At 37.9% G+C, this 14,313-nt stretch overlaps 1 protein-coding gene across 4 annotated transcripts in view; it reads right to left on the minus strand.

Moving 5' to 3' along the window:
• The window catches only part of RAD50 (RAD50 double strand break repair protein), an 83,857-nt gene that overhangs the window by 31,371 nt on the left and 38,173 nt on the right, over window positions 1-14,313 (minus strand). For all 4 annotated transcript variants that reach the window (XR_004430071.1, XM_033181284.1, XM_033181285.1 and 1 more), the window contains 8 exons: window positions 13,214-13,389; window positions 12,456-12,693; window positions 6,922-7,111; window positions 6,389-6,515; window positions 5,438-5,631; window positions 1,725-1,835; window positions 1,238-1,330; window positions 1,050-1,163 (listed from right to left, as the gene is read on the minus strand). Coding sequence is in view for 3 of the 4 variants with exons in the window: in XM_033181284.1 (XP_033037175.1) it covers window positions 1,050-1,163; window positions 1,238-1,330; window positions 1,725-1,835; window positions 5,438-5,631; window positions 6,389-6,515; window positions 6,922-7,111; window positions 12,456-12,693; window positions 13,214-13,389 (1,243 nt within the window). In the remaining variant the exon portion in view is untranslated. The remainder of the gene's footprint in view (window positions 1-1,049; window positions 1,164-1,237; window positions 1,331-1,724; window positions 1,836-5,437; window positions 5,632-6,388; window positions 6,516-6,921; window positions 7,112-12,455; window positions 12,694-13,213; window positions 13,390-14,313) is intronic.

Here is a 14,313-nt window from a genome sequence, read left to right on the forward strand (position 1 = left end):
TTAATCCCACTTTTGTGAATTTATGCTACATAAAGATATGTTAGAATAAGAAAAGATACAGATATATGTTAAAGATATTCACGGTCACACAGTTTATGATAAGGAAATGAAATCAATCTGAGTAAGTTCTGGTATATGCACAAAATGGACTATAATCATTAAATCATTAAACACATAAAACACATTTGATTGTGTTTTTATTTCATGTGCTTAAAGAATTTTCTTTTTTGTAGCAAAAAGAAACTGATCATTAAAATCATTAAATGATCATTAAAAAGAATGTGATATATCTGTGAGTTGATACGTAAAATCAAATTAAGTGAAAAAAGGTACAGAATAGTATGATACGACCCCATCCATAAAAGTAAATTTAAATATATATATATATATACACACACACACACACACACACACCCCTAAATATATCTACCTATCTATCTGCTGGTATATGAATAAAACTTCTTTAAAAACAAATAAGTGTAACAGTTAATGACATGTAGAAGTGAGATTGAGAATCAGAAGAAGGGGAGGTACACTTTTAGTTTTAAGCCTTTATGTTCAAACTTTTACCACGAGTCTTTTACTGAAAATAAAAATAAATAAATGAAATAAGAATGTTATTGGAATTATTTTTCTTTACTTTTTGCATTTCTTTTTTGAGACAGAGTCTCACTCTGTTGCTCAGGCTAGAGTGCAGCGGCGTGATCACAGCTCACTGCAACCTCTGCCTCCCAGGTTCAGGTGATTCTCATACCTCAGCTTCCTGAGTAGCTGGGACTACAGGTGTGCACCACCACGGCCGGCTAATTTTTGTATTTTTAGTAGAGACAGAGTTTCACTGTGTTGGCCAGGCTGGTCTTGAACTCCCAGCCTCAAGTGATCCCCCTGCCTTGGCCTCCCAAGGTGCTGGGATTACAGGTGTGAGCCACCAAGCTTAAGCTTGGCCTCTTTACTTTTTGCATTTCTATTCAATGGATCTTCTATTGAAAATAAAACTATAGCAAAGAATGTCATAGGTGTAAGTGATACCATAAGCAAAACAGACCTACCTTCTGTGTATCAATATCTTGTCTCATGATTCTCATATCTTCATTTATCTTTTCTTTGTGTTTCTCGCATTCACTTAGTTGAGCTATTACTTTATTAAGTTCAGTTTCTTTTTGCTACAAAAAAGAAAATTCTTTAAGCACATGAAGTAAAAACACAATCAAATAAATAATTTTAAGTTTTAAATTACCTTCTTATAGTCGTCTTTCCCATCTTGAATATAATTCTCAATGTCTTTCATATAACCATGAATATTTTTAACCTTCTCTTTAATATCATTCAGCTGTAGAAAAATATTCATTAAATTTACACTGGTTGTACTTAAGGGCACATAACAGGAGAGCACAGTAAAACACTGGCTGAGAAGTTATGAACCTTGGGTTTCAGTTTCCACCACTATTGAATTTTATGATCTCAGACAAGTCCCTTTATCACCTATAGGAATGGATTAATTAATCTTAATCCTTAACTTCTATTTTAGATCAAGCAGCAAAATAATTTACCTCTAATCCTTGTTCTAACAAGAATTTCTAATGTCAAAATTATACCATGAATCTGAAAATACTATTTATCTTATGCTATTTAATTTCATGTGGAATAATAGTGTCCAACATGGTGCTATGAACGTTAAGTTTAATACAGGTATTTGATAAGTAAATATACAAATGAAATCTTACTTTATCCTGTGCTATTTTGTTGCTTGTATTTTTTTTGTTGATTATTTCTTCTTTTTCTTGCTGGAACTTTTCCAATGTTGTTTCCAAAGGGCTTACCTGCTCTTTAGCATCCTAAAAATAAAAAAAAGATAAAGTATTATATAATATTCCATTATTTTACTTTAGGTGTCAGACTTTACAGCCTTAATAAAAGCACTTTCTATGTGCCAGGCTCTAAAAGTTAACGCATTTGCTCCTTTCAATGACCCTATGAGGACACTACCATCATTTTCAGTCCTATATTTCACATGAGCAAACAGACACAGAGAGTGACTTGTCCAGGGTCACAACAGCCAATAAATGAATCAGCCAAGATTTTAACCCAGTCCAGCACCAGAGATCACTCTCTTAACCACTATGCATACTATACTGCATCAACCACTAATTTGATTCTTAATCTAGGCCATGTGCTCCCAATTATATTAGCGTGTGGCTTCAAGCATGAGTTTTCATGATTTTATAGTACCCCTGTCACTGCTGCATGATCAAAGAATAGGAAAGCTCATTCAATCTAGACTTTTCTTTTACAGATGAAAATATGGTGGTAAAAACACTTCTGTTCTTAAGCTTAGCCTGCTAAGGCTATGCAGATATTTTATGGTAATAAAAGCATACTGTTAAACTAATGTTGGTGTGTCCACATCTATTCTGGAAGGAACGGGGCTTTCAAGTAATAAACTATTTTACTAAATAGAAGTCCCCATTATTTAGCCTTGTAACAGTAAATCTACAACATAGTTATATGATAACCACAGTTCAAAACAATGGTCCTCAAGCACTTTTAAGATTCTGAAGTATTGAGTGAATCTATAGAGGTAGATACAATAGTAATTACTTCAATATATGTCTGTTTTATCATACTGGTAAGTGGTATGGTATGTTAGGAAGTCAAATGCCTTCAGTGTCAGAAGATCTATCAGAAAATCAACTCTGCTTCCTATTAGCTGCATAAACTTAGGCACTGATGAGACATTTGTAAATCTCAATTTCTTTTTCTATAAAGAGATTTCATCATCTAAATAGGGTTGCTGAGGCACTGAATGGTTCAATGTCAAAGTGCTTTATAAACAGTAAAAAATTATACAAATGCAAGTAGTACTATTTTAATATCATATTCTGAACCTCTGATATTTTGCAATCCAAAATTATTTAAGAAATAAAAATTTATAGTAATTATTCAGTAATATACTTAGTACTTATTGAATGAGTACCCATAATTATATAAACCTAGGTAAGACTGTTTCTAAAACTGTTTATAACTGGTTGAGTCTTAGATGTGATTAATCTATATAAGGGATGTCAAAAGGATTCCAGTGGCAACTGAGTGCCTGCTCACTGTATTGGTAAGGATTCTGAAACCACATCTGGAATCAAATGGAAAGAGTGCTATGACTGAGAGTGTCCGCTATAGATAAAGGATCTGCAGATAAGACAAACCTCCTATACAAGCAGGAATCCTTATACAGAGTTAACCAACCACCACGTGACCACCTCCAATAACATTTGCTGCTTAACCAGGCAGCCAGTTCTTCCTTATTATGGCAAACTCCTTCTTCCAGAAATCTTTATTTACTAGTACAAGTTCTATCACTTAGGAACCACACAAAGAATGATTATACCATTTTCATTTGATCCTCATAACAGCTGGTTTTCAAAGGGAATGCTTCCAGTTTTTGCCCATTCAGTATGATATTGGCTGTGGGTTTGTCATAAACAGCTCTTATTATTTTGAAACATGTTCCATCGATACATAGTTTATTGAGAGCTTTTAGCATGAAGGGGTATTGAATTTTATCGAAGGTCTTTTCTCCATCTATTGATGTGGTTTTTGTCTTTGGTTCTGTTCATGTGATGGATTACATTTACCGATTTGCATATGTTGAACCAGCCTTGCATCCCAGGAATGAAGCCGACTTGATTGTGGTGCATATGCTTTTTGACGTGCTGCTGGATTCAGTTTGCCAATATTTTATTGAGGATTTTTGCATCGATGCACATCAGGGATACTGGCCTGAAATTTTCTTCTTTTGTTGTGTGTCTGCCAGGGTTTGGTATTAGGATGATGCTGGCCTTATAAAATGAGTTAGGGAGGATTTCCTCTTTTTCTATTGTTTGGAATAGTTTCAGAAAGAATGGTACCAGCTCCTCTTTGTACCTCTGGTAGAATTCAGCTGTGAATCTCTCTGGTCCTGGACTTTCTTGGTTGGCAGGCTATTACTGCCTCAATTTCAGAACTTGTTATTGGTCCATTCAGGGATTTGACTTCTTCCTGGGTTAGACTTGGGAGGGTGTATGTATCCAGGAATTTATCCATTTATTCTAGATTTTCTAGTTTATTTGCGTAGAGGTGTTTATAGTATTCTCTGATGCCAGTCTGTATTTCTGTGGGATTGCTGGTGATATCACCTTTATCATTTTTTATTGCATCTATTTGATTCTTCTCTCTTTTCTTCTTTATTAGTCTGGCTAGTGGTCTATTTTGATCTTTTTAAAAACCCAGTTCCTGGATTGATTTTCTTGAAGGGTTTTTTGTGTCTCTATCTCCTTCGGTTCTGCTCTGATCTTAGTTATTTCTTGTCTTCTGCTAGCTTTTGAATTTGTTTGTTCTTGTTTCTCTAGTTCTTTTAATTGTGACGTTAGGGTGTCGAATTTAGATCTTTCCTGGTTTCTCTTGTGGGCATTTAGTGCTATGAATTTCCCTCTACACACTGCTTTCAATGTGTCTCAGAGATTCTGGTATGTTGTATCTTTGTTCTCATTGGTTTCAAAGAACATCTTTATTTCTGCCTTCATTTCGTTATTTTAACTGGCAGTCATTCGGGAGCAGGTTGTTCAGTTTCCATGTAGTTGTGCGGTTTTGAGTGAGTTTCTTAATCCTGACTTCTAATTTGATTGCACTGTGGTCTGAGAGACTGTTATGACTTCTGTTCTTTTGCATTTGCTGAGTGTTTTATTTCCAATTATGTGGTCAATTTTAGAATAAGTGCAATGAGGTGCTGAGAGTTCTGGCCATTACACTAATAAGGAGCATTTCATATTAAAGAAACGTGGACTGAGTGAGGTGATGTATGCCTGTAATTTTGGGAGGTCAAAGCTGCATTGCTTGAGGCAGAGTTTGAGAACAGCCTGAACAACATACTGAGACCCTGTCCCTACAAAAATTTTAAAAATTAGCCAGGCGTGGTGGGTTGTGCCTGTAGTCCCATCTACTTGAGAGGCTGAGGCAAGACGATTGCCTGAGCTCAGGAGGTCAAGGCTGCAGTGAGTGAGCCGTGACTGCACCACTGCATTCCAGCTCGGGAGACAGAGGAAGACTCTTCGTCTCTAAAAAAGAAGAATATGGTGGGGCATGGTGGCTCACACCTGTAATCCCAGCACTTTGGGAGGCCAAGGTAGGCAGATCAACTGAGTTCAGGAGTTTGAGACCAGCCTGTCCAATGGCGCAACCCCGTCTCTACTAAATACAAAAATTAGCTGGGCGTGGTGGTGCATGCCTGTAATCCCAGCTACTCGGGAGGTTGAGGCAGGAGAATTGCTTGAACCCAGGAGATGGAGGTTGCAGTGAACCAAGATTGCACTACTGCACTCCAGCCTGGGCAACAGGGTGAGACTGTCTCAAAAAATAAAAATAAAATTAAAATAATTTTACAAAAAACATGTATGGATATTCTTACCTTTATCTCTCTGTACAAAGACTGAACTTCAGTGGATAATTCCACAGTCTGCTCCTCCAGTTGCTGGCGACGTTGCAAATTAGTAGATATCTGAAGTTTCTCAGATTTTAGCTCATTTGTTATACTTTTTAGATGTTGAATCTGTTCCTGCTGGTCCTGTATAAGCTTACGATTCAATTCAATCTTACTAGAAACTACACAAGAACATATTAACACAGTAATTAATGTAAGGGTATAGAAAATACTATTTGTATCATTCTTCCCATTTTTATTAGTCTATGGAATCCACAAATGCTGAGTTCTGTGGGCCCCACCCCACTGCAACAAACATATAACGAGAACCCTGCTAACTCCCAAATCTGCTTGATGTCCCCTGCTGACCACTCACAGGGAAAGCTCACAGGGCAGGTATGACTGAGAAAGAATACAGCTCATGGCCAGGCACACTGGCTCATGCTTGTAATCCCAGCACTTTGGGAGGCCGAGGCGGGTGAATCCTGAGGTCAGGAGTTTGAGACCAGCCTGACAAACACAGTGAAACCCCGCCTCTACTAAAAAATACAAAAATTAGCTGGGTGTGGTGACGTGTGCCTGTAATCCTAGCTACTCAGGAGGGTGAGGCAGGAGAATCACTTGAACCTGGGAGGCGGAGGTTGCAGTGAGCTGAGATTGCACCACTGCACTCCAGCCTGGGCAACAAGAGCAAAATTCCATCTTAAAAAAAAAAAAAGAAAAAGAATACAGCTTATTTGATACTCTCCTACTATTCAAAATCTGTTGTGCAAAGTAAAAGAACAAAGAGAAGTGATGCTTTTCAGAAAAAAAGAGCGAATATACTGTGGACTGGAAGGAACTTCCTTGTCCATGTAACAGGTACAAAATTGAGTATAAAAGGCATGTGCTGGTAATGTTGAAGTCTCTATGGGTACAGAAGGACACAGACTGTATTACCTGTGTCTAACTTGTGCTGTTTCTCTTGTTTCTCCTGGTTGACTTGTTGGACAGTTCGATCTAAGTCTATTCCTTGTAGCTTAGCTGCTTGTTGTGCAATTTTTCTTTCAACATCTTTAAGTTCCATCTTAAGAATATAACAAAATTATTTCCTTTAATAAACTTACTGCATTATTCAAAATCTTTAAAAATTAATTGCTATTATCATTTTTTAAATCTAAACTTATAAACCATTTCCAGATACAATTTTAGCAAAGTGTAATAGTATAAAAGTGAAATGATGTAAACAAAAGGAAGCTGACTAAAAATGAAAAACAAACAGAACTGTCTTAATTTTTAAATTTATGAATTAAAAAATTTAAACCCAGGGATGTAAACTAAGCAGTTGCTCCCTGAGGGCATCTGAAATTCAGGATGGGGAATTCTAAACACAACCTGTACCTGAATACTAGCTACAATTTTTAACTCTCACACTTCAAATTCAAGCTACCATGGAGCAAGTTTTATTCTGCCTTAAACTACAATAAACTTACCTGGAACCTCTCCATAATTGTAACATCTGTCAGGCACACTTTAGCACTTTCTTCTTCAGGCATTATTGTACCCAAGAGTGTTTCTTGTTCTTCTATGTCGTTCTTTAGGCGCTGTATGTCTCTATTGACATTCTGCAATTTGTTTCTTAATTCTGGTATTTCCTTCTCCTTCAAATCAATTATGCTTTGCCTAAATAGAAAACACAATTAAAAATAAAGTATCTGATGTTTCTCACAGTTAGACTGAGGTTATGTGTATTTTTAGGAAGAATACCACAGAAGTGACATTGTTTTCTTTTCAGGGTATCCTATCAGTGGGTAGAGAATCATGATATCAATATGTCTTATTACTGATGATGTTAATCTTTATTCACTTGGCTTAGGTGGTGTCGGCCAGGTTTCTCCACTGTAAAGTTACTGTTTTGGTCTTTGTAATTAATAAGTATCTTAGGAGAGAAATGTTCAGACTATGTAAATATCTTGCTTCTCCTCAACTTTCTGCCTACTGATTTTAGTATCCACTGACAGATCTTCCTTGCAATAATTATTACTGTGGTGTTTGTCAAACTGAGAAATAGTCTACTAATGAACTGGTCATATTCACCAAAAGCATTAAGGTCATGAAAGATAAAGACAGACTGTTACAGACTGCAGGAGCCTTAGGAGAAATAACAACTAGATGCTATGTGGGATCCTGCATGGAACCCTGAAACACAAAAGGCCTTGATGGAAAAACTGCTAAATTCGATGTAGTCTGTAATTTAGTTAGTAGCATTATACCAATGTTAATCCTGGTTTTGATAACTGTATTATAACAGAGTACATAAATAGTTAATATCAGGAGAAGCTGGGTGAGGGATATATGTGAATAATTTGTATTATTTTTATAATTTTTCTGTAAACCTAAAATTATTTCAAAATAACAACTTTTTAAATTACAGGAATAAAAGGAAGGAAGCCAGCCATTAAGTCAAATGCTACATGGGTTTAAGGTACAAAATGTCAACCGATTTTACTGGTACTCATTACTCTAGCTAATGAACTGCCTCCATGGCAGGTACTGATAACTATTTTTGCTGATGCCTCTGAAACAATAACATATATTTAATCTTTTAAAAAAATGTACTTCAGAAATATTCCAAATTCTTATTTAAAATTATATGGAATTAGTATGACAAAGCAGTATGATAAATTAAACTGGTCTCTAATGGGAGTCTTATTATAAACTAAAAGAATAACCAGAAACTCAAGTGGCTACTACTTAATGATTTTTTTAAAATGCAAACTATGATCAAGAAATGCCAACCTGACCTGTGGCAACAGACTTATAGTTTTTTTAAATTTTTAAATTTTTAATTAATTTATTTACTTTTTATGCTTTAAGTTCTGGGGTACATGTACAGAACATGCAGGTTTGTTACACAGGTATACACGTGCCACGGTGGTTTGCTGCACCCATCAACCCATCATCTACATTAGGTATTTCTCCTAATGCTATCCCTCCCCTAGTCCCCCACCAGCTGACAGGCCCCAGTGTGTGATGCCCCAGTGTGTGATGTTCCCCTCCCTGTGTCCATGTGCTCTCATTGTTCAGCTCCCACTTATGAGTGAGAATATGTGGTGTTTGGTTTTCTGCTCTCCTGTGTTAGTTTGCTGAGAATGATGGTTTCCAGTTTCATCCATGTCCCTGCAAAAGACATGAACTCATCCTTTTATATGGCTGCATAGTTACTCCATGGTGTATATGTGCCACATTTTCTTTATCCAGTCTATCACTGATGGGCACTTGCGTTGGTTCCAAGTCTTTGCTATTGTGAGTAGTGCCGCAATAAACACACATGTGCATGTCAGACCTATAGTTTTTTATACCACAGAAATAGGAGGTATTCTTATTCCATATGAGTATAACAAATATGAAGGCATGGAGATTGTGAATAATTCCATGCCAATGTTACCTCTTGAACACTGTTGTCACAGATCAGTAGTTGGCCTTAAATTATGTGCCCAATATCTAAAAAGTGACACAGCTATGACAGCCTAATAAAGATTGCCAAGCATTTATTAAACTGGGGACATCTCTGTGAAGAACTATAGGTATACATACAGTTTTAACCCTAGTTTTACATTTTCATACACACACAAAATCTTTCATCAGTATGGACCAGGTTTTGGTGCATTCTTTTTTGATGATTACCTAAGATGTTAAAAGAAGTGTTCTGGCTGGGTGTAGTGGCTCACGTCTGCAATACCAGCACTTTGGGAGGCTGAGGCTGGTGGATCACCTGAGCTCAGGAGTTCAAGACCAGTCTGGCCAACATGGTGAAACCCCATCTCTACTAAAAATACAAAAAATTAGCTGGGTGTGGTGAAGGGCGCCTATAATCCCAGCTACTCGGGAAGCTGAGGCTAAAGAACTGCTTAAACCCAGGAGGCGGAGGCGGAGGTTGCAGTGAGCCGAGATTGTGCCACTGCACTCCAGCCTGGGCAATAAGAGTGAAACTCTGTCTCAAAAGAAGTGTTCTAAGAAAAAGCAGAGAAGCTTCCCTGAAGAATGCACTAGAGAGATCTATTAGGGTTCTCTGGGTTTGTTTTTCATTTTTATGACATTTTATTTTTTATATTCAAGAGTTAATTTTTCTCATAGTTCACAAGGGTTTTAAAAATATTTTCAATAGATAAATCATAATTGTAAACATTTATGGGGTACAATGTGATGTTCTATGTACACAATGTACAATGATTAAATAAAGGTAATTTAGCATATCCATTACCTTGCCTATCATTTTTTATAGACAGACATTTGAAATTTACTCTTTGGATTTTTGTTTTCTCAGAAACTCAATTCACCTATTTTTGGACAGCATTCCTTTTCTAAGGGGATTGTGTGTAAAAAGGCCCACACAGATATGGTACTAAAAAAACCTGTGGGAGAAATGGGGGGGAAATACCAATTGAGTTTGTATTCAAATGAGGTGCTATAATAAATGAATCTGAGTCAGTACTATACCAAATGATAAACAGGTATATTTTCAGCTGAGTTCTCAGTCACGATGTTAGTTTTACATTAGGTACTGGTGAATCTGAGGCTTTAAATGATAGTATTTCCCGCAAAGAAGCAAGATATGGCTCCCTACTACTACCTCTCTGAGCTCATCTTACACAGCTCTTCCCTTTGGCCTTCCGGTCAAATATGTCTCAGAGATTTTGTACTGCCTGGAATATTCTTCTGGACAACTGCACGGCTGGCTCCCTCACTTCTCTCAAGTTTCTACTCCAAAGCCACCTTCATCAAGTTCCCCCGACCACCCTTCAGCTACTCCCTATTCCCTTATCTTGCTGTATTTTTCTCGATGCCCCTGATCATCCCCCGGTGTATCATATATTCACTTATTTGTCATCCATCTCCTCCCCACTGGAATATAAAGTCCATGAGGGCAGGGACTTTGTCCATTTTGTTTACTGCTGTATTATCTGCACTCCAGTAGACTGCCTATCTTGGCTGCACGAATAGGCAGTTCTCATGATAGTGTTGGTATCAAGGGCGTATTCTAAAGGTGAAAAGGCAAATGGCACACAGATAAATTTAATCTTGTTACTTTACTCCTCTTCACCAATAACCTTCCACCTAAGTGACTATCATAAATAGACCTCCACAATGTCTCTGAAAGTGACCCCAGGGGATATCTGAAAGTAGTGTCTTTTTTTTTTTTTTTTGAGACGGAGTCTCGCTCTGTCGCCCAGGCTGGAGTGCAGTGGCGCGATCTCGGCTCACTGCAAGCTCCGCCTCCCGGGTTTACGCCATTCTCCTGCCTCAGCCTCTCGAGTAGCTGGGACTACAGGCGCCCGCCATCTCGCCCGGCTAGTTTTTTGTATTTTTTTTTAGTTGAGACGGGGTTTCACTGTGTAGACCAGGATGGTCTCAATCTCCTGACCTCGTGATCCACCCGTCTCGGCCTCCCAAAGTGCTGGGATTACAGGCTTGAGCCACCGCGCCCGGCCAAAAGTAGTGTCTTAACCAGAAGTGGCAGGAAGCTTAATGATCATTATGTAAGTCAATCCCCTCACTTCATGTGGGGGATACTAAGGCCCAAATGAGTTAAGTAACATCCTTAAGATCACCCAGCAGCCTTTCTTTCTCCTTTTCCTGAAACTGCTCCTTGGTTTTCCAGGGCAATCACTTTCACTCTCCTGGTTTTTCTGCTTCCTGAGCTTTTCTCAGCCTGTTTCAGTCAATATACTGATATTAAATTAATTTTCCTAAAATACATCTTTCATTAAATCCCTTAGGTTGGCTCTTCATCACCTATCAGAAAGAGTTGTAACTAGGCCTGAATATAATGTAGCCCTATCTCCCCAATGTACAGGATTCAATCCCTATAAATAATTCCCCAAACTCCAGATAACATTTCTACTGCAGCATAGGTCATACTCCTCTTCCCTTTGCACCGTGTTCTGACTTCCATCTCCTCTCGGCTGAGCTGAATGAACTTCTCCAGGCCTTATATTCCTCTCCCTGCCTCATTCTCAAAATATTTTTCTCATTTTGTATCCAATGACTCCTCCCTTCTTAACTAACATATTTGTTTGAATCATTTTGTTAAGCACTTGATTAAGCCTAGTTTTCTAAATGTTGAATTCTGAGAGCCTGTCTTCTTAATCAGACCATTAGCTCCTGGAGGGTCATGTCTTAAGGTCTCTGGGACCAGCCTTGTTCTCTATGTTCTGGGAGACACTAAGGCAATCATCACATATTTCCTAACTTGATTTTTATTTGTAAACAGAACATAACATGAATTTCTTGTACAAGTGAGGGAAAATATAAACAACTGAAAATCTTTTTGAAAGTGGAAAAGACATTAAAAACATAGTTTAAAACCTGTCTTCTGGGAGAACTTTTCAGTACTTAAATTCTTTTGCTGGGTTCAGAAAGTGGCAAGTCGACAGTCCTAAATCTGTGAAAATCTATGCCCACAAGCTAAGTCTTGGGAATTAAACACACATACAAAAGAACGTAGACTATGTTTACCTCACAGTTTAAGAAATAAGCTTACCGGCCATGCACGGTGCTCACACCTGTGATCCCAGGGAGGCTGAGGTGGGCCAATCCCTTGAGGTCAGGAGTTCGAGATCAGCCTGGCCAACATGGTGAAACTCCATCTTTACTAAAAATTACAAAAATTAGCTGGGCATGGTGGTACATGCCTGTAATCCCAGCTACTGAGGAGGCTGAGGCATGGGAATTGCTTCTGGGAGGTGGAGGTTGCAATGAGCCAAGATCGTGCCTCCAGCTTAGGTGACAGAGAGAGACTCTGTCTCAGAAAAAAAAAAAAAAGAAAGAAAAAAAAGGAAAGAAAGAAAGGAAATAAGCTTACCTTTAAACAAAATAATTGACTCTTCTTATCACAGAAGTGACATAAGACAGGGCATACTAGCTCAGAGTTCTTACTGCGTAACTACCATCTGCCCAGGCATGAGACGGGTACCTTTTACAATGTGCTGCTACATGTACAGTTAAGGTAAATCCCTATTCTTACCTCATGGGCACAAGTCCCAGCATTTCATCACGCCGCTTTTCCTTTTTTTTTAGCTCTGATTCTGTTGACTTGAGTTTATCTGGAGCAAGTCGCAGTTTAGACTGCAAATCACTGATGACTTCTTGTAATTCAGCCTCTGTCTGAAAAACTCTCTGACAAACGGGGCAACATGACTGGTTTTCATCTGTTAGCTGAGTAATGAACTGGGAGTAAACTGCTGTGGCTCCAGCCAGCATGGCTATTTTAAGAAAATAAGTTATATCACCAATGAGAAAAAACATAAAATACAGTATTGTCAATATGGTTTTATCTTTTTCTATAAATACATTATTCTTGCTTTATAAATATATTATAAAAGAAAAATTCTGATACTTAAAATTCCAACATTCTCTTCCAAAGAGCATGATACATTCAGATTTGTATAAATATTTTTTGGTAACACATTATAAGTGTAACAAAACGTCTACTGAGAGCTTTATCTGTGCCAGGCACTGTTCTAAGGGTTTTACAACTATAATCTCATTCAGTCCTCAGTACCCCAGGTGGTAGCTGTGTCCTCATTTTACAGACGATCAAACACAGGAAGGTTTCAGTAACTTGCCTAAAGTCACACAGGGAGTAAGTTGTAGAACCAGGACTGAAATCCAAGCCATTAGGCTCCATAACCAGGTTTTTAAATTCCCCATCCTTAACAGTTACCTGTGAATGAAAATTCAAAGGTGTCAGAGTATCCTGATAACATAAAGTAGGTAACTTACCTCGCTGTTTTGATGATTTTTCAATTTCCTCTTTAAGCCTGTCTAAATCACTTTCAAAATCCTGGCTACCACAAACATCAAACAGCTTGTCTTCGTAACTGGACAACTGCTCTTCCTTTCTTTTTAGTTCATTATTTATATGATTTTTGTTCTGCTCAGCTGAAGCTAGTTCCTTGCTAAAATAAGAACAAATATGGATTTTCATTTTAAAATAGGAGAAATGAGTTTGAAAATTTGAGTAGGCAAAAACAAGATAAATTTCTGCCAACAAATCATGACCAAATACTTTTTTTTAAGAAGTTGAGGGACAAGTACACTTCTGTCTTAACTCTCCCCCTGTGATACTGACTCACCTGCCAGTCCTACTCATGGGCCTGCTCCCAGAAAAATGTACACAGAATTCTGCCTGGTTTCTGGGAGTTCATGGCCTTTGATCCCAGGTTAAGCCTCAGCAAGACGCTTGCTGGGACTATTGGACAGAAAGAAGACAGAACACCCCCGTAATTCTCTTTAGTCCTTTCACAAATACTACTTCCTTACTCTCCTGTAAATACTGTTTCTTTGTATCCTCTCCCTCCTTGTTGCTGTCACCCACTTGCCTCCAGAACAGTCATTCCCTCTCATTAATCAAATATTTTGCTTACTAGTACAATTTATCTCCACTTTTAGCTCTTAAATATCATCCTAGCCAACCTCAATACTTACAGATAACATGGTTTTTCAATTTGCAGGTTTCGATGCACTAGCTACCATGTAATCAATTTCATGAATAGATGGTAATATATTGGAATAGGCTGTATGTATACATACTACTTTGAGAAACTGGTTTCAGATAAATGTGTGTTACTGCACACATGCTTCTTCATCATGACTACCGATCGTGAGTCACAGTAAAATTTTGGAAAAAAGTAACTAATACAGATGATATTTTCATTATCCTAGACTCCATTGAGCACTTCTCATCAAGATCACCAGTGACCTAAGTGCCAAGTACAGTCTTCATCTTACTCTACCTCTAGGTAGCACCAAACACTGTTGACTTTCTCCTTGAAGACTGTTTTCTCAAGGCACCCAGACACCACGGCTATCTGGCTCTCACT

Source organism: Trachypithecus francoisi, unplaced genomic scaffold, assembly GCF_009764315.1.
Source record: "Trachypithecus francoisi isolate TF-2019V2 unplaced genomic scaffold, Tfra_2.0 Lachesis_group2, whole genome shotgun sequence".
Lineage (NCBI taxonomy): Eukaryota > Metazoa > Chordata > Mammalia > Primates > Cercopithecidae > Trachypithecus > Trachypithecus francoisi.